The sequence below is a fragment of the Stegostoma tigrinum genome, chromosome 25 (assembly GCF_030684315.1).
Source record: "Stegostoma tigrinum isolate sSteTig4 chromosome 25, sSteTig4.hap1, whole genome shotgun sequence".
In the NCBI taxonomy this organism is placed as follows: domain Eukaryota; kingdom Metazoa; phylum Chordata; class Chondrichthyes; order Orectolobiformes; family Stegostomatidae; genus Stegostoma; species Stegostoma tigrinum.
Genome location: NC_081378.1, coordinates 52,874,461 through 52,901,571, shown reverse-complemented (window position 1 = coordinate 52,901,571; position 27,111 = coordinate 52,874,461). Strand labels below are relative to the sequence as shown.

Sequence of the window (27,111 nt, the reverse complement as noted above, 5' to 3'; positions counted from 1 at the left end):
TAAATTGGTGCCCCTTAACTCAGAGATTATGCCCTCAGGTCCTGGACTCCCCAATGAGACAAAACATCCTTTCAATATTTATCCTGCCAAGCTCTTTAATAATCCAATATGTTTCAATGAGATCACCTCTCATTCTTCTAATAGAGTTCCAACCTGTTTAGCCTTTGCTCATTTAACAATCTCTCTATACCAGGGGATTTTAATACCAGAGACTTTTCATGAACTAAATAACAGGTTTAAAAATGGACAAAACATGGATCTAAAATGGCTGCAGTGATCACCTGGCCACAGATTGAAGCCAGTTCAAGAAATCATTGTGGAATAAAGTAAAAATTTATCCAAACACAGTGAAACCAGAAACTGAATCAGGTGTAAAAAAACACGTTTCTCCTATTTCAGTTTTCATGTGTCTGTTAAGGTGATGCTTTTACCAAAATTCAGTTAAATTCCAGGGTGCTCATAAAAATAAGGGTTGTAGGGAGGACCATTGAGGTGTCACTGGTTAAAGTTTACATAAATAAATTGTTTGAGGGTTTTTGGCAGTGGGTACAGTTCAATTTGCCATGTCAAAGTAGATTTTTTAGTTAACAGAGATCTGGTTAACTATTACCTCTGGCGTAAATTTAAAAAGCACACACGGAGTTGTCAATCAAGCCTGGAGAAAGAGAGGGTCAAACCTCACTGAGTGGAAGAGCCACAGAAGAGTATGGCAGAAGCTGAATATCGCCAGACCATCAGAGACTGAGGGGCACCCTGATAGGAATATACAGGATAATGAGAGGCATAGATAGGGTGGATAGTTGGAGTTTTCCTGGGTAGAAATGTCAAATACCAGGGGGCTATAGGTTTAAGGTGAAAGGGGAAAGTTTAAATGAGATGTGTGAGGAAAGTTTTTGACATAGAGAGTGATAGGTGTCTAGAGCACACTACCAGGGGAGTTGGTAGAAGCAGATATCTTAGCAACATTTAAGCTGCATTTAGACAGATGCATGAATAAGCAGGGAATAAAGTGATATGGAGCATGTGCAGGAAGATGGGATAAGTTTAGAATGGCATCATGGTCAGGCATATACATGGTGGGCTGAATGGCCTGTTCTTATGCTGTACCATTCTATGTTCTATCCAGATGAGGGCAGTGGTCTTCCTGGGAATATGGAACAGGCCTGGGAAAAACCCATTCCCAATACAAAGGGAAAAGGGAAGGGATCATACCCCACTGTAGATTCCAGCAGTGAGTATATCAATGAGTTAAAATAGAGTGACCCATTGGAAGATCAAAGCAACAGAAGTACACTTCAAACCACAACTCGTTTGTTCAGGTTGATGTAAAATTCAATGAGAGCGAGGGGCAGGATCCAACATCCAGGCACTCCATAGGAGGTGAATATCAGATTACCACCCACTAACATCCAGAGATCAAATCTGCAAAAAACCCGGATTCTGGTCGCCTACACTAAAATGAGTTTCAAACCCTGGTTAGGATGACTGTCTGTTGAACCAAATTTTACATTCATATAATCCATACAGTGCAGAAAGAGACTATTCATCTCACCGGGTTCATGCCAAACCTCCAAAGAGCATCCCACCCAGACCCAGACCCTCCCGATCCGTGTAACCCTGCATTTCCCATGGCTAGTCCACCCAATTTTCATATCACTGGATATTATAGAAAATTAAGCATGGCCAATCAATCTAACCTCCACATCTTTGGATGTGGGAACTCACACAGACTCAGGAAGAACATGCAAATTCCACACAGCAGTCATCCAAGGGTGGAATCAAACCTGGCTCCCTGACACTGTGAGGCAGCAGTGCTAACCATTGAGTCACCATGCCACCAATGAACACAAATTGACAATCTTATAGAATAACAACCTTAAACACAAGGAATAAATATCCTTCATGTCTGTTTTTTTGTAATAGGGACATGTCATGATAACAGTCAAATTATAGACTATCAATTTTCAATTTCCTTCATTTGATTTTGTATCGGAGACCTATATGGACTGAAATATATTTACACTGGACTCCTTCTAAAGGGCTGCCCCAATAGCACTGCTTCTGAAATTCATTCTGTTGTAATGAAGTGAAGGACCAAATTACCTTAACATCCCTTTCTCCATTTCGCAAGTCGACCTGGTAATGGGGAATAAACCAGACTACAAACTAATTATAAAGATCCCCTGATGGTGTGACTAAGTCACCAGCAATGTTGTACTATTGACAATGGGTTCTCTTATGTACTTGACTGAAAAGGTTTACTTGAATGAGGGCAGAATGAACAGAATGGGGTTTAAGAGTCTTCCTTCAAACTTGTTGCTTTGGCTTCCTAAACTACAGGAGCAATAAAATAAAATTTGCTTCAGAATCTTTAAGATAAGCAAGCTGCGATTTTTATCTAAAGCAAGTCTCCTGCACTGTGGGACACGGCTGCATTGTTTCACCAGGGATATGGTGTAGCAGATCACTTACCTGTCAAACCAGTAGCCATGGTCGATCCACTGACGAAGTAGTTCCACTGGAGGCTGGGCTCCGTATTTCTCCTTTGCTGGCATGTTGAGGTCATCAACAAAAACACAAACTCTTTTTCCTTGCTGGGTCCGACAGATAATTTTTCTCCTCCTGTTTAGTACAATGATATTGATGGTCATCTTTCAATTGGTTTCTACATTCAAATGATCTATCACCATACAGAATTAGAAAGTAGCTACATTTTGTACACATACAGGACATGAGAAACTCTCTCTCCTTCTCACTCTTTCACATGCTGACCCTTAAATTCACTCTTACTCTCTTGCCTCCCTTCCTACTTCAGCATTGTTGAATTGGAGTTACCCCGTATTCCCAGCACTGTGACAGCTGCTGAGAAATTAGCAACCGCTAAACGCAGCAAGGTGGAAAATGGAAATGAACTGTTCCAGGGCAGTGACACGACCCCTTCAGAAATTTACTCAGCAACAATCTTCCCTGTTTTCATGTTTGCCAATCCTTTGGGATAAGCCAGAATGATCTATGATTTGAAGATTAATGCCTAAGACTCTGCTTGGGGAGTAACCCAGGGAGATATGTTCTTGGAGAATTCAAGGCAAATTGAACAACTTGTAAGTTTTATTTTGGGAAAGGGAATGGTGAATCATTCAATGGGATCAGTTTCTGTACTGTGAGGGCAGAACTCAGAGGTGGGTGGGCATTTCAGGAAATCAATGAGGATTAAGAGGATGTATGGGAGTTGGATGCAGGAGTTTACCCCTGTTGGTGTTCACTGTGTCTGTCTGTCTGGAATAAACATGGGGGTTATCACTGCAGAATAGCCACGGGGCTATATGTGTTTTATCACACTGGTTGCTTGTCACTGTCTAATGTCTGAGATAATGGGAACTGCAGATGCTGGATAATCCAAGATAATACAGTGTGAAGCTGGATGAACACAGCAGGACAAGCAGCATCTCAGGAGCACAAAAGCTGACGTTTCGGGCCTAGACCCTTCATCAGAGAGGGGGATGGGGTCAGGGTTCTGGAATAAATAGGGAGAGAGGGGGAGGCGGACCGAAGATGGAGAGAAAAGATAGGTGGAGAGGAGAGAATAGGTGGGGACGGAGGGAGGGGATAGGTCAGTCCAGGGAAGACGGACAGGTCAAGGAGGTGGGATGAGGTTAGTAGGTTGGAAATGGAGGTGTGGCTTGGGGTGGGAGGCAGGGATGGGTGAGAGGAAGAACAGGTTAGGGAGGCAGACACAGGTTGGGCTGGTTTTGGGATGCAGTGGTGAGAGGAGATGAGCTGGGCTGGTTTTGGGATGTGGTGGGGGGAGGGGAGATTTTGAAGCTGGTGAAGTTCACATTGATACCATTGGGCTGCAGGGTTCCCAAGTGGAATATGAGTTGCTGTTCCTGCAAGCTTTGGGTGGCATCATTGTGGCACTGCAGGAGGCCCATGATGGACATGTCATCTAAAGAATGGGAGGGGAACCCAACCCCAACCTCATCATCAAACCCGCAGACAAGGGTGGCGCAGTGGTAGTAGGATGCACTGACCTCTACATCGCCGAGGTCAAACGCCAACTCTCCGACACCTCCTCCTATCGCCCCCTTGATCATGACCCCACCCCCGAGCACCAACCATCATCTCCAACACCATTCATGACCTCATCACCTCAGGGGACCTCCCACCCACAGCCTCCAACCTTATTATTCCCCAATCCCACATGTCCCATTTCTATCTCCTTCCCAAAATCCACAAACCTGCCTGCCCTGGTCGACCCATTGTCTCAGCCTGTTCCTGCCCCACCGAACTCATCTCCACCTATCTGGGCTCCATTTTCTCCCCTTTGGTCTAGGAACTCCCTACCTCCGTCCGTGACACCACCCATGCCCTCCACCTCCTCCAGAACTTCCAATTCCCTGGCCCCCAACACCTCATTTTCACAATGGACGTCTAGTCCCTGTACATCTGTATTCCGCATGCAGATGGCCTCAAGGCCCTCCGCTTCTTCCTGTCCCGCAGGCCCGACAAGACCCCCTCCACCGACACCCTCATCCGCCTAGCCGAATGCGTCCTCAACCTCAACAACTTCTCTTTCGATTCCTCCCACTTCCTACAGACAAAGAGGGTGGCCATGGGCACCCGCATGGGACCCAGCTATGCCTGCCTCTTTGTAGGTCACGTGGAACCGTCCCTCTTCCGCACCTCCACAGGCCCCAAACCCCACCTCTTCCTCCGTTACATTGATGACTGTATCGGCGCCGCCTTGTGCTCCCACAAGGAGTTCGAACAGTTCATCCACTTCGCCAACACCTTCCACCCCAACCTCAAGTTCACCTGGGCCTTCTCCAACACATCCCTCACCTTCCTGGACCTCTCAGTCTCCATCTCAGGCAACCAGCTTGTAACTGACGTCCATTTCAAGCCCACTGACTCCCACAGCTATCTAGAATAAACCTCCTCCCACCCACCCTCCTGCAAAAATTCCATCCCCTATTCCCAATTTCTCCGCCACATCTGCTCCCAGGATGAGGCATTCCACACCCGCACATCCCAGATGTCCAAGTTCTTCAAGGACCGCAACTTTCTCCCCACAGTGGTCGAGAACGCCCTTGACCGCGTCTCCCCCATTTCCTGCAACACATCCCTCACACCCCGCCCCTGCCACAACCGCCCAAAGAGGATCCCTCTCGTTCTCACGTACCACCCCACCAACCTCCGGATACAACGCATCATCCACCGACACTTCTGCCATCTACAATCCGACCCCACCACCCAAGACATTTTTCCATCCCCACCCTTGTCTGCTTTCCGGAGAGACCACTCTCGCCGTGACTCCCTTGTTCGCTCCACACTCCCCTCCAACCCCATCACACCCGGCACCTTCCCCTTCAACTGCAGGAAGTGCTACACTTGTCCCCACACCTCCTCCCTCACCCCTATCCCAGGCCCCAAGATGACATTCCATATTAAGCAGAGGTACATCTGCCAATGTAGTATACTGTATCCATTGTACCCAGTGTGGCTTCCTCTAAATTGGGGAAACCAAGCAGAGGCTTGGGGACCGCTTTGCAGAACACCTCCGCTCGGTTCGCAGTAAACAACTGCACCTCCCAGACGTGAACCATTTCAACTCCCCTTCTCTTTCTTTAGATGACATGTCCATCATGGGCCTCCTGCAGTGCCACAATGATGCCACCTGAAGGTTGCAAGAACAGCAACTCATATTCCGCTTGGGAACCCTGCAGCCCAATGGTATCAATGTGGACTTCACCAGCTTCAAAATCTCCCCTTCCCCCACCGCAACCCAAAACCAGCCCAGTTCGTCCCCTCCCCCCACTGCATCACACAACCCGCCCAGCTCATCCCCTCTCCCCACTGCATCCCAAAACCAGCCCAGCCTGTCTCTGCCTCCCTAACCTGTTCTTCCTCTCACCCATCCCTTCCTCCCACCCCAAGCTGCATCTCTATTTCCTACCTACTAACCTCATCCCACCTCCTTGACCTGTCCGTCTTCCCTGGACTGACCTATTCCCTCCCTACCTCCCCACCTATACTCTCCTCTCCACCTATCTTCTTTTCTCTCCATCTTTGGTCCACCTCCCCCTCTCTCCCTATTTATTCCAGAACCCTCTCCCCATCCCCCTCTCTGATGAAGGGACTAGGCCCGAAACGTCAGCTTTTGTGCTCCTGAGATGCTGCTTGTCCTGCTGTGTTCATCCAGCTTCACACTTTATTATCTACTGTCTCATGTCTCCTTGTTTCTTTACTTTATCCACCAATCTATACTCATCTCTGTTTGTGAGCTATCAGCCTTCCAAAGTGACTGGGCAGCTTGCCTGCTTTCAAATTGGCCTGGGCACCATTTGTGAATTTGTTCCTTCACCCAGTTGTAGCTTTGCTTTTGAATTGAAGACATTAAAGCAGCAAAGTTCAACCAAAATGACTCTTTTCCAAAATAGCTCCTGGCAAAAGCATTAGCTTTTCCACAGATTGGATTCCTTCAATTTCACGGTCTGTAAAATAAAACCTTATTCCCACTACACAATAAGTATTTGATGAGCATTTATGAACAATTATGTATGCATACTTTTCTTGCTGTGTGAGGATGATCTCCTGGGTTTGACTGGCTGTAGTCTGTGCTGAGAAAGTGATTTGGCACACAGTATATTTCTGGGTCGGGAGGTTTCGCAGGAAGCTGTTGGTGATAGCTGTCTTGCCAGTGCCTGTGGGTCCTACAAACAGCAATGGCTTATCGTGCAGCAACAACTTCTCAAGAAAATATGTCTGCATCGCTGCCTCCGTGGTGCTGACAATAATGTCATTCAGCTGCTGGGACAATGCAAGTACAAATTTAAGCTGAAATTAATCAATAGAAACAGCTTGTTACTGAGCAAGAACAGAAACTGACAAGTACCGGTCGCGGATTTTGTTTATCTCTTTCTCGTTTTATGGGGTCTGGTTATATTATCATTTTGTGAGGACCTACCCTATTGTAATAACTCAGGAAACCCACTGGAAAGGGACATCACTTGTTGCTGAACACCAAAATACAGCCATTACTCATGGTGTACATAAACTAATCCCCAATCTGGGAAAAACAATTCTGCTGACCGATCCTTGGCTCTACTTTATAAAGGCGATGAGATCGAGCTGGACATGCTATTGTCACAATTGACAATCTCCATTAATGCGTGATTCCCCATGGGCCTTAAACAGGCTATCGCACTTGATTAACCAGAATTGGAGTAGCTCTCTTGTTATAGGATTGTCAATATAAAGTTATTCCAGACCTTTCTGCTTAACAGCTAAATTATATGCTTAAAAGCACCAAAAGCCTGACTCTGATTTTGAAATTCTACTCTGGTTATATTAAGAAAACAGTTCTGAAATTCCACAGCACCACCAATAAGAAATAGTCAATCTGCATCTTGAAGGAGCTTGAAGGTTTTCTCTTCCGATACAAATAAAACATTGTGGGATCGATATTTAGTGGAGCACTAACTGTCCTTAGTAAAACAGATCCCATCCAATACAATACTACCTGCTGGAAGCATCACTGACGTCATAGTTATATTTATTTAATTTTGGAAATTTTCCTTTTGCAGCTTCTGCCTCCTTATCCAGTTTTCAAAAGCATTGGTTTGCAAAAATGTGATCTGCGCTCTGATGAATGTGTGACCAAAAAAACAGAAATCTAACTTATTTTTCTATCTGTGAGAGAGTCTATTGTAACATTTGTATTAACTAGTCATTATTTCAAAACCCCTAGCTACTAGCTTCACTTTAACCTTTTATTCTATCTGTATCAACGCTTCTCAGGATGAATCCACCAATGTGGCGAACCTGGTTAAGTTTTATCTGGTACCTCAAAGCAGATTCAATTCTCTGCAACAATCCAATTCCCTTTGTTATACCTCTCTTGTTAATTTATCTTCAAGTTCTATTCTGCACAAACCTTTCCAAACAAATTCCTCTAGCTTTCTCTTTCATTCTTTCATAGGATGTGGACAACATGGGCTAGGCCAGCATTTCTTGTCCATCCCTAGTTGCCCTTGAGAAGGTGGTGGTGAGCTGCCTTCTTGAGCTGCTGCAGTCCTCCTGCTGTGGGTTGACCCACAATGCCATTAGGGAGGGAATTCCAGGAATATGACACAGCGACAGTGAAGGAACGGTGATATATTTCTAAGTCAGGATGGTGAGCAGCTCAGAGGGGAACTTGCCGGTGGTGGTGTTCCCATATATCTGCTTCCCCTGTCTTTCTAGATGAAAATTGCTGTGGGTTTGGAAGATAATGCACTTTCTTATTCCCCACTTCTGCCGGCCAAGGAAGTAATTTCCTGAGCATGCAACTACTATTTAACATGACAGTCGCTTTTCCTGTACTTTCCACAATTATCACATGCCTCATGTACTAGACCCTTCTGGAATAATGGTCACCTGGGTAACCACTCTGGGATGTTGGCCTTTAGATGTTACAGCTCTGACCTGCTTACAGCTACCCAGTTCTTGATCGTGTTCCTCAGGACCTTCATTACAGAACAAACAATAAACATTTGATCTACAAGATGACTCACTTACTTACATCTGCTACTCAGAGTCCAAGATTTTGTGACAATTCTGACTAATCACGAGGAATGAACCATAACAGTTTGATTGCTGCATTTGGTATGTACTTACTGTCTTCCCATCAGAAACTGTAATAGGGGTGCTGGTCAGTTTTGTTGCAGTGATATGTTTCTGTTAGGCTATTTTATGTAAGGTTGAGTCAATATCTGCCATGAGTGAAGGTTGCAGCTTATTGTACTGCACATCATTGTACAATTCTGTGACAAATTGTGATCCTGTGGTTGACTGTTTCACAGGGAATAATGGGTTAAGGTTAGTAATGGGTTAAGGTTAGTAATGGGTTCCACAATGACCCCCATGGCTTTGGGTTGAGTAAAGAATCCAAGGCCTTTGAGGTCGCAACATTTTTGTTGGAACTCAACATGTTGTGTCTGTGATGCAGGTAAAGCCTTTTATTGTGAAGGCCATCTGTTGGCATTAGCCTTGAGAGGTTTAGCTCTGCCATGGGAGAGTACGGTTGTTGACTAAGGGTATCGATGAAAAAATAAGCAAGATAAAGTAGGCTTATGATGATACCGGGAAAATAATAGCAATAGAAATCAGGAAGAGTATCTCGACTGCAGGAAGGCTGGAAGAAGGAAGGCTAAGGGGAAGCGTGAAGAACAGATTGCACGGCTGCATTAGAACAAATGTTCTTCAAACACGTGTAATGATAAACGATTAGGGAAGGATAAAGTGGAGCCCATAAGGATACACTGCTAACTGAAGCTAAGGATCCAGCAGCGGTACTAAATGAATACTTTGCTTCTGTCTTTATCAAATTTGAGGATGGTGATAATGGCCCAGTTGAAAGTGTGGCTGTGGACAAAGAAGGGGTGCTAAAGAGGCTGGCAATGCTCCAGGTAGACAAGGTGTCAGGCCCAGAATGGATCCCTTATAGATTGCTGAGAGAAGTGAGGGAGCAAATTGTCAAGCCGTTGACAGAGATTTTGTTGGTTTCCCAGAACACAGGGTTAGCCGTGGGGGACTGGAGGATTGTAAATGTGACATCAATGTTTAAGAAGGGGTCAAAGGATAACCCAGAATACTACAGACCTGTCAGCTTAACATCAATAATGGATAAACTGATGGAAATTATAATTAGGTTGATGATACCGGGAAAATAATAGCAATAGAAATCAGGAAGAGTACCTCGACTGCAGGAAGGCTGGAAGAAGGAAGGCTAAGGGGAAGCGTGAAGAACAGATGGCACGGCTGCATTAGAACAAATGGCTTTTTCAAGGGCAGGTCACGTCTGACTGATTTGATTGAGGTCTTTGACGAGGTTTCTTCAGGTTTTTAAGTAGTAGCATAGAGTATAAAAGAAGGAAGTGACGCTACATCTCTGACCTCTGGGTCTCTCACCAGATATGCCTTTGTCTCAGCTCATTTGCTGCTGAAACCCTCTCAACTCAGGTCCGATGCTTTCATTTCAAAATTCTCACGCTTGTTTCAAACTCCCTCTGCAGTTTTGCCCCTGCTGCTTACATTGGGCTATAATGAAGATTATGATTCTAGGATCTTGAACTTGAGTTCATTCTTGGGTTTGTTTGAATGTCAAAATCAAACACTCACTGAACCTTCCCGCAGCAATTTCATTCAAGTGGCACTTCTCATTTCACTCTGCTGCAATTTCAAGCTATCAGCAAAATACAAAGGACTCAAATATGTATTCAGTGAGGAGACTGCTATAAAAGTGGTTAGATTCTGTTATCAAATCCTTAGCTCCAGCTACTTCAAACTCTAACTGTGGTAGAACTGAATGAGATTATTCAGTGATTTGTTTCCATGGGTGACTCAGAATGGTGGAGCTTCAGAATGGAGTTAGCACAGTGAGGACTGATGTAATATTTGAATTGGTGCAGTTTCTCATGTAAGTGGAGTCTCTCAGCGTTAAAGGAGAGGACAAATTCAATAGCAGGGCTTAATATTCCCACTTTTTCTAATAAGTCTAATCATCAGCAAAATGGCAGCGACTGACATATAATCTCTACCATGGCTTCCAAATGTCACTGGTGGCTTTGACCTACCCAAATGTCTTGGTCATCGGTCTGGATGGGTAAAGGGTCAATCCAGCACACAGCCCAGGATGTCCATCAAGAACAATGCAACATGCAAAAGAACACACACTGACACTGAGATTATTCCACCTTGACAGGATCTTACTTATACATTGTAATAATATTCACTCAGAACCTATTATTCAGAACTGTCATGAAGCTTTACCATAAACTGTACTGTAACTATTGTTTCAATAATCCAGATACCAGCTGAACAATACAGTGATTAATTACGGTTGGGTGCGATATAACAAAAACAATCATCCTTTCAACAATTTGATTTAATTATATTTAATGTCAATTAAAGAATCATAATTCATCCTCTACAAGAAGCAGGAAGGTTTGGAGATACAGAAGGAGTAAGATTGATTGGCTGGAGGAGAATTAAACACGACTCATAATCTATATTTTGCCTATGATGGCAATTTAGCAGCTGAACTGTCAGCATCAATATCTACAGAATAGAATTCCTACAGTGTGGAAGCAGGCTATTCAGCCCAACAAGCCCATACTGATCCAATGCCCTACAACTCTAAAGTTCCCATAGCTGACACACTTGGCCTACATATCCCTGAAAGCGATCAGCAATTTAGCATGGCCAATCCACCTAACTTGTACATCTTTGGACTGTGGGAAGAAACCAGAGCCCCCAGCAGGGAACCACACAGACACAGGGAGAATTTATAAACTCTCACAGTCAGTTGCTCCAGGGTGGAATTGAACCCAGGACCCTGGTGCTGTGAGGCAGCAGTGATAAGCCCTGAGCCACCTTGCTCCTCCTACAAAGTTAATGAGTTTCTGATTGATGAAAACTCACTCGGGTCCCTGGCTCAAGCAGGGTTTTTCATCTCCCTTTTGCTGGCTGGGATGCTCCAGAGTTGATTATGACTGAGCTGAGCAGCATCAAGGAGAGGCCATTAAGGAACATGTGCTGCTGGCAATTTAGAATGCCACCTCTGGTGAAATATGCCTCCTGGCTGGGTTCTTGGCAAAGATAGGCTGTAGGTTGTAAAATCTGTGGCAACATATAGCAGCTGTGGGTCCAGCAGTTTGCCTATTGCAAATAGCTACTTTCCGGTTTACATAATCTTCTCCAAGTTTGCCTCAGAAATCAGTATTCAGCTATGAGTGACGTCTGAGTTGTGCTGGAGAGGAAGTGAGCGAGGCTTCTCCTCATATTTCTGAGTTTGTTAGACTGGCAGACCGCAATGGACAGGTAAATGAGGCCCCATCTGTGAGCATACTCATTTCTAACCTTACGTTGGAGGAAAGCACATTGAAGCAGCTGGAGATGGTTGGGCCTTGGACATTACCCTGAGGAACCCCTGCAGAGATATCCTGTAGCTGAGGTAACTGGCCTCCAACAACCATGACCAGCTTCCTATGTGCCAGGTATGACTCCAACTAGTGAAGAGTTTTACCCTGATACCCATTGATTCCAGTTTTGCGAGAGCTCCTTGATGCCACACTCGGTTGAATGTGGCCTTGATGTCAAGGGCTGTCACTCTTGCTTCACCTCTGGAATTCAGCTCTTAAGTCCATGTTTGAACCAAGGCTGTAATGAGGTCAGGAGCTGAGTGGCCCTGGTGGATCCCAAACTGGGCGTCACTGAGCAGGTTACTGCTGAGCAGGTACTGCTTCATATCACTGTTACTGACACCTTCCATCACTTTCCTGATGATCGACAGGAGACTGATGGGGAAGTAATTGGCTGGGTTGGATTTGTCCTGCTTTTTGTGTACAGAATGTATCTGGACAATTTTCCACATCATTTGGGTAGATGCCAGTGTTATAAGTGTACTGGAATAGCTTGGCTAGGGGTGTGGCAACAACTGGAACACAAGTCTTGAGGATTACTGCTGGAATGTTGACAGGGCCCATAACCTTTGCAGTAACTAATGCTACCAGCCATTTGTTGAAAGCACATGGAGTGAATTGATTTGGCTGAAGATTGGTCTGTGATGCTTGGGATCTCTGGGGGAGGCTAAGATGGATCATTCACTCAGCACTTCTGGCTGAAGACTGTTGTCAATGCTTCAGCCTTATCTTTTGTACTTATGTTGGCCTCTTCTAATGTTGAGGATGAGGACATTTGTGAAGCCTCCGCCTCCAGTGAGTTGTTTAATTATCTCCCACCATTCACAGCTGGATGTAACAGCACAGCAGAGCTTAGATCTGATCCGTTGTTGTGGGATCGCTTAGCTCTGTTAATAACTTGTTCTTATACTGCTCGACACACAAGTCGTCCTGTTTGGTAGCTTCACCGGGTCCACCTGATTTTAATACATCTCTTAGAACATATGTACTTAGGAAATGACCCCCTTATTAAGCACATACTTTTGTAAGTGTCTAATGACTGCATTCCTGAACAATTACACACCTTAGTAATCACATCTCTCCTTGAATATATTGCTTAATAACCACTTACGTTTATACACTGCTGAATGTCAACAGTAGTGATCAGGTCTTTCCATGTACACCATGATGAAAAGGTTCTCTTAAGATAGACATAGTCGAAAACGCTCCCTTTCTTTGGGATTTGTAAAGCTCGTGGAAATTTTAAGTCTTTCGGCCTTGGGTATGATGAGTCCCGTTCACAGAGGTTGCTGAAAAAGTCGCTGAATCTGCAATTTAAAATTTGTTACTGTATGAATTACCCATGTTAAAATATAAAGTGACTTAAAATGATGTTTTTGTTTTGAATCAAGATATACAATACTTATCAGAGTGACATTCTGGAAATGCTTGTCCACATTTCTGAAATTTGGATATGCCCACTGGGCAGCTGTGCAGAAAACATTTTAAAAAATACGCAATTGCAGAACAATGGGGTGAATCTTACTTTTTGTTCGTTTACATCCAAATTACATTAAGTTCTTTTTTGTTGTGACATGAGCCTTACCAAGTATCCACCATTTCTGACTAAACATGCCTCATTAACCAGCTGCCCTGCTCCGAATGGGTCTCTCACATCTGATTTCTGCCCCATTTCAGCTTGGTCTCTTTCCAGAACAACGGTCCTACACAATCATAGGCATCCCTTGATTCTGAATCATTTTTAACAAGCTGCTGTGAATTTTGACAAATACTGTCAGTCCAGAGATAGCAGGAACTGCAGATGCTGGAGAATCTGAGATAACAATGTGTAGAGCTGGATGAACACAACTGGCCAAGCAGCATCAGAGGAGCAGGAAGGCTGATGTTTCGGGCCAAGACCCTTCTTCAGAAACGGGGGAGGGGAAGGGGGTTCTGAAATAAATAGGGAGAGAGGGGGAGGCGAATCGAAGATGGATAGAGGAGAAGATAGGTGGAGAGGAGGCAGACAGGTCAAAGAGGCGGGGATGGAGCCAGTGAAGGTGAATGTAGGTGGGGAGTTAGGGAGAGGATTGGTCAGTCCAGGGAGGACGGACAGGTCAAGGGGGCAGGTTGAGTTTAGTATGTAGGAGATGGGGGTAGGGCTTGAGGTGGGAGGAGGGGATAGGTGAGGGAGGTGTGGACGAGCTGGGCAGCGGGAGGGGAGACTTTGAAGCTTGCGAAGTCCACATTGATACCATTGGGCTGCAGGGTTCCCAAGCGGAATATGAGTTGCTGTTCCTGCAACCTTCAGGTAGCATCGTTGTGGCACTGCAGGAGGCCCATGATGGACATGTCGTCTGAGGAATGGGAGGGGGAGTTGAAATGGTTTGTGACTGGGAGGTGCAGTTGTTCATTGCGAACTGAGCATAGGTGTTCTGCAAAGCGGTCCCCTAGTCTCTGCTTGGTTTCCCTGATGGAGAGGAGGCCACAATGGGAACAGCGGATGCAGTATACCACATTGGCAGATGTGCAGGTGAACATCCGCTTGATATGGAAAGCCTTCTTGGAGCCTGGGATGGGGGTGAGGGGGGAGGTGTGGGGGCAGTTGTAGCACTTCCTGCGGTTGCAGAGGAAGGTGCTAGGTGTGGTGGGGTTGGAGGGGAGTGTGGAGTGGACAAGGGAGTCATGGAGAGCACGGTCCCTCAGGAAAGCAGACAAGGGTGGGGAGGGAAAAATGTCTTTGGTGGTGGGGTTGGATTGCAGATGGCGGAAGTGTCGAAGGATGACGCCTTGGATGCAGAGGTTGGTGGGGTGGTACGTGAGGACGAGGGGGATTCTGAATTGGTTATTATTGCAGGGAGGGGGTGTGAGGAATGAGTTGCGGGAAATGCGGGAGACACGGTTGAGGGTGTCCCTGACCACGTGGGGGGGAAGTTGCAGTCCTTGAAAAATGAGGACATCTGAGATGTATGGGAGTGGAATGCCTCATCCTGGGAGCAGATGCGTTGGAGGTGAAGGAATTGGGAATAGGGGATGAAATTTTTGCAGGAAGGTGGGTGGGAGGAGGTGTATTCTAGGTAGTTGTGGGAACACTTCCTACAGACAAAAGGGGTGGTCATGGGTACCCACATGGGCCCAAGCTACGTCTGCCTCTTTGTAGGTTATGTGGAACAATCCCGATTCCGTACCTACACTGGCCCCAAACCCCACCTCTTCCTCTGTTACAGTGATGACTGTATCGGCACCGCCTCGTGCTCCCACGAGGAGCTCGAACAGTTCATCCACTTCACCAACACCTTCCACCCCAACCTCAAGTTCACCTGGGCCATCTCCAATACCTCCCTCTCCTTCCTGGACCTCTCTGTCTCCATCTCCGGGAACCACCTAGAAACCAACATCCATTTCAAGTGCTCTGACTCCCACAGCATTTCAGATCCCCGTTCCCTTGCCCCATCTCTGAAGAAGGGTCTAGGCCCGAAACGTCAGCCTTCCTGCTCCTCTGATGCTGCTTGGCCTGCTGTGTTCATCCAGCTCTACACTTTGCTGTCAGTCCAGGGCTGTGTTAATAGAAACCTAACTCCTTAACTGGACTGAGGCTGCTGAGATCAATGACAAGCCTTCTTTCTTTGTGTCTGTGTTGAATAGCAAGGCAAGGCAGCAGTGATAGGAGCTTGGTGTCTCTGGCTGAGGGTGTGAAGCACAAAAAGGCAAGGCAGGGATACTGCGAGCATCCAGACAGGCTCAAAGTGAGTGAGTGCATTGACAGTGAGTGAAAAGCCTGGAGATAATGCCTGGCCCAGTCCACGAGCTGGGTTTGTGTCCGTGAGTACACAGTGTCCTTGCTGCGGCATTACAATGAGATTACCGGGCAGCCCAAGGTGCAGAAGTACATTGTGAGTGGATTGGAGATGTCTCACAAGGGTACTTAGAGGCTGGAACATGACAGATGCCAACGTCCACAGATAAGACCATAAGACCATAAGACATAGGAGTGGAAGTAAACCCATTTTGCCCATCGAGTCCGGCTGGTGCTCACGGAGTGTGCTCTGAGATGTTGGTACCCAGTGCCAAATATGAAGATCATTTGGAGCAAGTGGTGAGCTGAATCTGCCAGGGGCTCTCTGAATCAACTTTGGTAAAATAGGATTCTGAATAGTAATGAGGTAGGTTGTATAGTTAGCAAGGTATTTAACAAGCATTAATACACATCAATTGGCATTTTGCAGTTGCTTAGTGAGAATCTCGCCTTGCCGCGTGTAAGACATTAAAAAATGGGGCAGGATGATCTTGATGTTGAACTGGGCCTCACTGTATTTGTCACAAATCGTGCGTCACATCTCACCTCACAGCCTACATCGTTCAGATGTCTATAAAATTCAACCCAAAGTGTCAGGAAGTCAACAGCCTCGGTATCAAGGCTTTTGTTTGTTTTATATTGTGTTTCTCTGGCCAGGAGAGATTATTGAGTATTTGATAGGTTTAATCTATACCTAGTTTAGTATTTACTAAGAAACTTTAAACAATTGTCCAGAAGTGTGATGACCTCTGTTGATGCCACAATGATTTTCCTCTGACCCTCTTTCTTACATTGTCAGAATAGTGATTTGGAAGGTGCTGCCTAAGGATCTTTGGTGAATTCTTGCAGTGCATCTTGTAGACAGTACGCATTGCTGCTACTGAGTGTTGGTGGTGGATGGAGAGAAAGCTTGTGGATGTGGTGCCAATCAAGCATGTTGCTTTGTCCTGGATGCTCTCAAGCTTCTTCAGTGCACTCTTCCAGGCAAGTGGGGAGTAATCCATCACACTCCTGAGTTGTGCCTTGTAGATGGTGGATAGGCTTTGGGGAATCAGGAGGTGAGTTAATTTGCAGGATTCCAAACCTTTGTGCTTGAATCTCTGGAGCTGGCATGAACACACAATCTTTTGTCTCTGATAGGAGTTCTAACATTGAATCAAGACTGATCTGCACGCAAGAAGAACATTTTTAATATACAAATCATTTGCTTGGTAGATAGAGGTCTGAGAGATGGTTCATTTCCCAAGTAGGTGTCAATAATGAATTTTATGAAATGAATCTTCAGGCATTATGCAGAGTAAGACGTGCAGTGAAAACTTGCTATTGTGCTGTTTTTCAAAGTCATGACTCATGCTATCTTCGGTTTTCCAGTGAATGCTGGTCATAATTTAGCTTCAGGAATTATCTCCACTGTCAGCTCAAATGACTACATACGTTATTCTCACAGGATTTTATCCTGAAGCATTATTATCTGTGTCACCAAGCTGCCTGGTTTTTAAAGGTTTGTTTTAAATTTACTTTAGTGCGAGGAGTTGTGACTGACAGTATCTAGAGATGACTAAAACCATAACTAACAAAGAACTCAGAGAATTTGGGAACTGCAGATGCTGGAGAATTCCAAGATAATAAAATGTGAGGCTGGATGAACACAGCAGGTCAAGCAGCATCTCAGGAGCACAAAAGCTGACGTTTCGGGCCTAGACCCTTCATCAGAGAGCTCTACTAACAAAGAACTTCAGTGTTTCTGCATCACATCTGGAACTCCCTCCCTGCCAGCATTTTGGGTGCACCCACAGCACATGGGCTGCAGCACTTCAAGAATGTGACTCACCACCTCACTGAGGACAATTAGGGAAGGGCAATAAATGCTGACTTATTTCTCCCACTTTTTGAGTTCAGCGCTTTTTGCCCATGTTCGAACCAAGGTCGTAATGAGGTCAGGAGCTCAGTGGCCCTGGCAGAGCCGAAACTGGGCGTCACTGAGCAGGCGCTGCTTGATAGCTCTACTGATGGATACATTCCATCACTTTACCGACGATCAAGAGTAGACTGATCGGGCAGTAATTGACCGGGTTGGATATGTCCTTTTTTATGTATAGGACATATCTGGGCAATATTCCACATTGTTACATAGATGCCAGCTTGGCTCGGGCAGAGGCAAGCTCTGGAACACAGGCTTCAGTATTGTTGCTGGAGTTTTTAAAATTATTGATAACAAAGTGTGGAACATCAGATGAAGGGTCTAGGCCCGAAACATCAGCTTTTGTGCTCCTAAGATGCTGCTTGGCCTGCTGTGTTCATCCAGCTCCACGCTTTGTTACCTTGGATTCTCCAGCATCTGCAGTTCTCATTATCTCTGATACATTTTTAAAATTCTTTCTTGGTTTGTCTATTTCCCTGTCAGGGATGCCATTTTTTGCCCTATTTTAGAACTGTTTGGCTCGCTCTATCACTTTTGTCGGCACTTAACATTAAGTGGGTCTGTAGTCATGTCGGCCAAACTGAGTAAGGTTGGCAGATTTCCTTTCCTGAAGAGCATTAGTGAGCTAAAATGGATTTTTACAATAGTCATTGGCAAAAATATCAGCTTTTAATTCAACATTTTCTTTTAATGTGTCCATATTTCACCACCTGCCATGACAGTGACTTGAACCCATGTCCTCGCAGCATTAGCCTGGGACTCTGGGTTACTAGGGGACAGACATTACCAATTTGTCACCATCTCCCCCAAGATACTTCTAGGCCCAAAGGACATTGCAGTAATCAACGTTTTCAGCTGTTTCTTGGTATCATGTGCAGCGAATCAAGTTGGCTGAATACTGGCATCTGTGATGCTGGAGTCACTGAGAAAGGCCGAGATAGATAATCCACCAGGCACTTCTAGCTGAAGAGTGTTGCGAATGCTACAGCTATTTTTTTTTACACTGCTATCCCAACAACAGGCAGGCTGTGTCAATAATCCTGGTGACCATTGATGGTCTTGATGGTGTTCAAACTGTGCCTGTTTTACAGTTGAACTCTTAGTATGATTCGTTTCTAGGCACTGGAAGTTACATATATTAACACATGGAGCCCTGGTTTATGTAGATAACAGGAATTTGTACATATATTGTACATCTTTCATTGGGGAAGGTTGGGGTGGTGGAAACTGACAATCTCAGCTTTATTCCCACAGTAATATCCTCACCAATCAGAGTCCACCTGCCTGGTCTGAGAACTGAGACTGATGGTTAGCTGTTCCAACTATACCATGGTGCCAATGGAGGCCCAGTCATTCTCAAGCTATATAAATTGGGGCCTGCATTTTGCAACTCTGCTTTCTTCTGTTCTCATCCTGATGCTTGCAATATGAAAAGTTTTGACATTGTGTCTCCTTTTAGTAATGTTTATGTTCTGAACTCTCGATTCAAGAAAGGAATAATCTTGAATAAAGACCTTTATCATAGCCAGTCCTGGAGCTTTTTACTCACCCACTTTCTCCTCCAAAGGAGGTTTTTAAATGGTCAAATATTTATAAAAGTTACAATACGTGTTGGCCACAATTTCAGTAATTCCTAGAAACTTCTCACAGTAAATCCTTAGTATTCAAAGTTTGTTGAGGTCAGCAATCAGCATCACTGTTTCGGCCAGCATTTGTTGCCCCATCTTTAATTGAGTTGACAGTCAACCACATTGCTGAAAGTTTGGAGTCACATGCAGGCCAGACCAGGTAAGGATGACCAATTTCCTTCCCTAACGGACATTAGTGAACCAGATGGATTTATCCTGACATTTGACAATGGATTCATGGTGGTCATGAGACTCTTAATTCCAGATTTTCCTTTCATTGAATTCAAATTCCAACATCTGCTGCGGCAGGATTTGAACCCACGTCCCCAGAACATTTCTGATGAAGGGTCTAGGCCCGAAACGTCAGCTTTTGTGCTCCTGGGATGCTGCTGGGCCTGCTGTGTTCATCCAGCCTCACATTTTATTATCCCCAGAACATTTGCTGAGTTTCTTAGACTAAAAGTCCAGCACTAATACCACTAGGCCATTGCCTCCCCATTAACAGATCTAAATCTAAAGGTACCATATAGAGTCAGAGTCACACAGCACAAAAACAGGCACTTCAGTCCAACCAGTCCATGTCAAACATAATCCCAAACCAAACTATGAAAAAAAAACAGAAATTGCTGGAAAAGCTCAGCAGGTCTGGCAGCATCTATGATGAAAAATCAGAGTTAACATTTCACAGACCCTTCCTGAACTAAACTTGTCCTAACTGCCAGCTCCTGGTCCATATCCCTCCAAACCTTTCCTAGTCATGTATTTCTCCAAATGTCTTTTGAACATTGTAATTGTACCAACATCAACCACTTCCTCAGGAAGTTCATTCCACACATGAACCACTCTGCGTAAAAAAATTGCCCCCATGTCTTTTTTAAAATCTCCCTCCTTTCACGTTAAAAATGTGCGCCCAGTCTTGAAATCCCCCATCCTAGGGAAAAGACAACTCCCATTAACTCTACCCATGCCCCTCACGATTTTATGAGCTCCCATCAGGTTGCCTTTCACTCTCTTATGCTACAGTGAAAAAATTCCTAGCCTATCCAGCCTAGCTTTATAACTCAACCCTTCCATACCCAGCAACATCCTGGTAAATCTCCTCTGACCCCTTTGTAGCTTGAATTTAATGCCTTCATCTTAGCTTTTAAGCCATCCCAAACTCCACAACAGCACAGCTTTTGGAGCTGTTGATGTATGATTCAAATTTCAGCCCCAGAATGTTACCTTGGCTTTGATGCAGGATCAAGCATACCACCAATCGACCAGACCACTGAAAAGAAGGCATAAGCTACCAGATGGTTTGTGATCTCTTCCACCTCCTTCTGTACTGTGGATGAGAAGCACTTTTCATCCACTTCTTTCAGGGCCAGAAAGATCTCCTCAGCCTCGCCAATGGGATCTTCAGTGAACCTACAATACAAGGTGCCATCTGTGAATTTTTTATCTGTTAATGAGTGAGATTGTTCATTTGACCTGCTTCAACGGATCAACAAATCAACTAGAGTTTAAATGTTTTCCTGCAGGTATCACAATGGCCCAGATCTCTCCAGCTATTAAATAAAGTCAGGGAGAGGTTGCTACATTTTCCTATGTATGAACATCGATGAACTGAATGGCCTACTTCAGCTCAAACATCGTATGATCCTGTGGATGCATTTAAAAGAAAACAGATCATCTCTTCTGCAAAAGCATAAGTAAAAAACTGAACTTAAAAGCTGAAAGAATTTTTCTTTAGCTTTTGAGCAGAAAAGCTAATTTATTTCCTCATTCCTTTTGTATGGAGCCATTAGAGGAAGTAACACTGGAGATTGTGGTTCACACGCTATGCTCAGACTAATTTAAAAGCATCGATTTTATTTTGATTGTTATTGCTAGATGATGAGCAGCACAGCAGGAGGCGGAACCTGCTCCCTCTCCTTCCTCGGAATTGTTACATTGTGAGAGTGAAGGTGTGGGAAGCAGTTCCTTATAAGGAGTCACTATATTTCACTCTCACGGATATGATTGTGATCTGTCCGTTGTTTCCTCCTCTTTCTGTACAGAAAACAATCTGTCTGTTTCACACTGCCCACTGACTTGTTGAATTCACATTGATCTGTAAAACGAAACAGAAACACTGGTGAGGGACTGCCCTTTTCAGGATGGACTATTACCTAATGGGGGTCTTGGTCCACCTGTCCGATCCCATCTCAATCCCTACCTTTTTGAAGGTAACCCATTGCTCAGTTGCTGTTTCTTCTACCAATCTTTGGTTCCAGTCTATCCAGATCAACTTTGTTCTTGCCCCGTTGATGTCATGGATCAATGATCATTGTCTCCCAAATATACCCCACTGACGCTTGATCTACTTGGACTACATTGTTCCCAACTAACAGGTCTAGCAAGGCCTCATCCTCATTGGAATTTAGAGGAATGAGAGGTGATCCTATTGAAATGCACGTTCTAGCCACTTGAGGGAGGGATCCAAAAACAAGAGACATAGATTTCGTAGAATCATAGAATCGCTACAGTGTGGAAACAGATCATTCGGCTGATCGAGTCCACACCGACCCTCCGAACAGCATCCCACCCAGACCCACCCTCTACCCTATCTCTGAATTTTGAGGCAGCAGTGCTAACCAGTATGGGGCAGGATGTTTAGAGGGGATGTGAGGAAAATTGTTTTCATCCTGAGGGTGGTAGGAATCTGGAGCTCACTGTCTGTGAGAGTAGGTAAGGCAGAAACCTTCATAACATTCAAGAATTTATCTAGATGTACACTTGTGATGCCCTAAGTGCTGGAGAATAGGATTAGAATAGCTAGGTGGTTGATTTTGAACAGTGCAGACTTGATGGGCCGAAGGGTCTTTTTTCCTGTGTTGTAGACCTCTATGATTCTGAGGCAGCCTGAAAGGGTTGGAAGCTGAAAGGACGTTTCCCCTTCTAGGAGAAAAATAAGATGAGGAGGAATTTCTTCTAACTGGAACATTGGAATTTGGGATTTTCTACTCAGCGAATAGTGGAGTCAGGGTCATCAAGAGAATTCAAACCTGAGACAGATTTTGAGCTACAGTGAGGTTAAGGGTTATGAGGGCAGACAGTGAACTGGTGTCACAATCACAGCCAGATCAACTATGACAAAGCAGGTATGAGGGGCCGAATGGCTTACTTCCACTCTTTGTTAGTTACAATTATGGGATCTCGAGGCCTTAACTTTTGCCAGTCCTTTTGTATGACCATCTTCAACATGTCTGCAGATGAAAGGAGGTGGCAGCAACTGAGGTGGATTGCAGGGAAATAGGCAAGGAATGGTCTGGCCAATGGCAGCTTCAGCCAGCACGATTGTAGCGATGCCCACCCTGGGGGCAGTGAGCAGGCCCTGAGGTTTTGTCCCATTCTCTGCTGTCACCTTTCTCCATCCTTGACGGGACTAAGGAACAGACTCTAGCTCTTGACCCACATGCCCAGCTGTATTTTCCTGAAAGCCACGATCTTTGAAGGCCCTTACCTGATTTCTGCCAACAAGCTCTCATAGATTTTCAGCATGGAGATGGTCAGGTGCATGGGAGATGACTGTACCATGAGGTTACACTTCTTCTGGACAAAATCCAAACAGGGCGGTAACAGCCAATTACACAGCATCTAGGCAGAAAGACAACAATTCACTGGTACTGCACCTGTTCCAGTGATTTCAGAATATCAGACTCCAACTCAAAACAAAGAACAACAAAGAACAAAAGAAAATTACAGTACATGAACAGGCCCTTCGGCCCTCCAAGCCTGCGCCGATCAAGATCCATTGTCTACACCTGTCATCTATTTCCTAAGGGTCTGCATCCCTTTGCTCCCTGCCCATCCAATGTACCTGTCCAGATATATCTTAAAAGACACTATCGTGTTTGCGTCTACCACCTCCACTGTCAATGCGTTCCAGGCGCCCACCACCCTCTGCGTACAGAACTTTCCACGCATATCTCCCGTAAGCTTTCCTCCTCTCACTTTGAACTCATGATCCCTAGTAATTGAGTCCCCCAATCTGGGGGAAAAAGCTTCTTGCTACCCACCCTGTCTGTACCCCTCATGATTTTGAAGACATCTTTCTTGTTTGCATTAAAATGCAGTGAATTAACAAGTACCCGCAAGTTTCCCTCCAAGCCACTCACCATCCTGACTTGGAAATACATCACCGTTCCTTCACTGACATTGGGGCAAAATCCTGGAATTCCCTCCCGAAGGGCATTGTGGGTCAATGGGCTGCACTGGCTCAAGACCACCACTGCCTTTCTGAAGGACAACCAGGGATGGGCAATAAATGCTGGGCTAGTCAGAGATGGCATACCCAAAAAACAAAACAGAAATAACTTAGGTTGTGAGCCTATTGGAAGCTCAGGAACATACCTGTACAGTCTGCCTCTGCTCTGCTGTCAGTTGCTGAGGTAGTTTTGTAGCTAACCAGGACTGGACCAATGGTTCCCACCCCAGATTCATTGGTTCCATGTAAATCATCCCACACCTGTGACGGAGAAAGGCAAGGAAGTCAAACAATGTTTCCTATATTGGATTGGATCTTTGGGCTGAATCTCATGCTGTTTTTTGGCTGAGTTTGAACTTCACCAAATGTTTTGGTGAGATTTTCATTGCGAGATTCAATGTATTGCCTTGCCTTATGTTGCCAAACTCACCTCATTAACTGTACCCCTACCATCACCCACATCCTCTCTCTACCCCAACTCATCAGGCACCAAACCCACAATAATGTACCACTTAGCAGATATCCCAGAATACATTGGCATCCCTTACAACCATTATTGTTTAAAAGCACTTTGTGCAGCAGGACAAGTATTGTCAGTTCAGAGCTGCCCTGCACAGTTTTTACATGCTTGAAGATTTCTCTTACCATAGGAGGCACGGTGGCCCAGTGGTTAGCAGTGCTGCCCTCACAGACCCAGGGACATGGGTTTGGTTCCTGCCTCTGGTGACTGTCTGTGTGGAGTTTGCACATTCTCCCCGTGTCTGTGTGGGTTTCCTCCCACAGTCCAAAGATGTGCAGGTTAGGTGGATTGGCCATGCTAAATTGCCCACAGTATGCAGGGTAGGTGGATTAGCTATGGATAACGCTGTGTTACAGGGATGGGTTGGGTGGTATGTTCTTTGGAGGGATGGTGTGGACTTGATGGGCCAAATGGCCTGCTTCCACACTGTAGGGATTCTATGAAAATGAAGCTGTTGAAAAATTGAAGTCCAAATTCAGCAGCTGTGATGGTTTCAGTAGTTGGATAGTTGGATGCTACTCATACAGATGGACTCAACAACTAGAGAAGGCTTGGAGAGGCAGAGAGTATATTTCTTGTTCCTTACTCCTTCTATGGTTATGCTACTTTTAGACTGCATGGAATATTCTGGTACAAGATGTAGGTGATTTCTGAATGCTGTTGTCACTGAGTTCTAATTGACTGAGAACTTTCTCAGCCTGTGGGGATATGTCTAAAGCCCTCTTTGGGAGGTTACGTTGAAAGCTGTGTATCCTAATCTGTCCAAAATTTAAGATAGGTGTCACATTAAATTTGATGAATCACAAAATCAATTATGCTGGAATTCCTTGTGTGGGTCCTCCAAATCTCCTGTATTTCCCAGAAGCTTTAGGAGGACATATTTTGTTGTCTAAGGGCAAATTTAAAGCGAGATACCTCCCTTTGTAACTAATATCGAACGTACACCCCAGTCTGTCTGTTTTCTGGCTGTCAGTATATTAACACAATCAATCAGTCATATAAATTGTAGGATGCTTTTTAAAAAGACAGATTACCCTTCTCTATGAAGTATATAATGCTTTATTTATACAGTTGTGACAGTCCTTGCTCCTGTGTCCTATTTGATAGCTCAGAGAAAGATGCAGTCTCCTCTTTGCAGCAGGAGCTGAATGATGTGGACTCTGGCCTTCATTCATTCTGCCAATTGTGTGCCCCCACATTTGTTTAGATGGATCTGTCTCGGAATCAGTACGAGGAAATGTCAGCTCTCTTAGCAGGGAACTCGCAGCTCGACAATTTTTGTGTTCTTTTTGTGAATAATGAAAACAGCAAATGAGGAGCAATCATCATAATTGGGTGAACTCAAAGAATCTAAAGTGATGGATTTTGCAAGTTTCATCATTCACAAATAATGCAACCTTGGTGTGACATATTGGGTTATGACAGACACCTCAGTCCTTTTGTAATCCTGCAATGATTTGTAACTCTCCACAACACACCCTTGTCGGGAAAGAGTTAATGTGAACTCTACACAGGGAGTCCATCAGGTCTAATCCTATGGCATGGAGCAGATAGCAGGCCTCACTTTACAACCAATGGAGAGGAGTTTGGACTAAAGATGAAAAATTAATAAATATACCCCCAACACATGCTCCCAAACACTGATACCCATACTCTTCCCAACATCTTTGCCCATCCCCCATCCAACATCAGTGTCTATCACCCAACACCGGCAGCCATACTCAACCCAACATTTGTGCTGCCCGCACCCAACAGTGGTATCCATCCCCCACCCAATACCCACTCTGCCACCCAACATTGGTGCCCAGCCCTCACCCAACACCAGTACCCACTCCCCACCCAACACCCAACATCAGTGCCTATCCCCGACACCCTGCTGCCCGACATCAATGTCCATTGCCCCACCAAACACCCACCTTGCTGGTCAACATTGGTACCGACCAACTCCCCCCCACCTCACCCGCATCAGCAGAAGCATGAGAACCCGTCTTCCCTGTTTGTTTCGCATCTCAGTGATGGGTCTCACCATCACATTCACTTTCCAGTCCACATGTTCCATTCCATTCCCACCCAATCTGTGTACCTTACCCACCTGCTGACTGTTGCGGGCGATGCTTGTTTAAGATCCAGAACTTCAAAAATGATATTCTGCTGGGAACTCATCTGAATAATCTCCCCACTCATCAAACAGAGCTGCAGGGTAGAGCAATATACTTCATCTTCATGTACAATAGGCACTGCACTCCAATGAGAGCTACAGAAACCACTGAAATTGCAAAGCTGAAGAATATTCTTTTCAATGATAAATAATGTCACTTCCTCGCTTTACAATCAATGGAGAGGAATTTGGAATAGAGATGAAAAATTAGTAAGTATACCCCCAACACATGCTCCCAAACATCATTACCATACTAAATGTTACAAAAATCATAATAGAACACTCAGCAGGGTTCCTTGCCAATTGAATCGCACATTTCAAACTGAGTCAAATGTTTGTCCATCCCTGAAAGGGTAATGGGAAAATCTTTGTTCAAATGGGATAATTACTGTTCACAGCCAAACCAGACAGAAGGATTTTAACTTGATTTGTCTACATACAATAGCAACATTTAAAAAAAATTTGGTTAGGTATATGGATGGGAAGGGTTTAGTGGGATATGGACCAAATGCAGGCAATTGGAAGTAGTTGAGTGGATACCATGGTCATTATTGACCAGTTTGGGCCAAAGAGCCTGTTTCCAACCTATATTACTCGATGATTCTAGCTGAAAAAGCATAGTAAAATATCCGTAGCATTGAATTATCTGCAGCAAAATAGTACTTGGAGTGTTAAAGAACCTGCAATATTAACATATGTTCAGTGTTAAAGTCCCCACAGCATTAAAGTACCTGCAACATTAAAGTACCTGCAGTATTGAATTATCTGCAGCACTGTATACTTGCAATGTCAAATCATCTACAGCATTAAAGTACTTGCAGTAGTAAACCACTTGCAGCTTTAAATTACTTGCAGCATTGCAGTACATATAGTGCCAAAGTACCTACAATGTTAAAGTCAATGCAACATCGAAGT

The 27,111-nt window shown here is 44.8% G+C and overlaps 1 protein-coding gene across 1 annotated transcript in view; it reads right to left on the bottom strand.

Annotated features, from left to right (window-relative positions):
* Positions 1–27,111, bottom strand: part of LOC125463128 (dynein axonemal heavy chain 3-like) — a 556,635-nt gene that overhangs the window by 149,314 nt on the left and 380,210 nt on the right. The window contains 8 exon segments of the mRNA XM_059654753.1: positions 2,473–2,622; positions 6,569–6,810; positions 10,617–10,637; positions 13,075–13,270; positions 20,512–20,697; positions 22,775–22,908; positions 23,665–23,779; positions 26,131–26,231. Of these exon segments, the coding sequence (XP_059510736.1) occupies positions 2,473–2,622; positions 6,569–6,810; positions 10,617–10,637; positions 13,075–13,270; positions 20,512–20,697; positions 22,775–22,908; positions 23,665–23,779; positions 26,131–26,231 (1,145 nt within the window).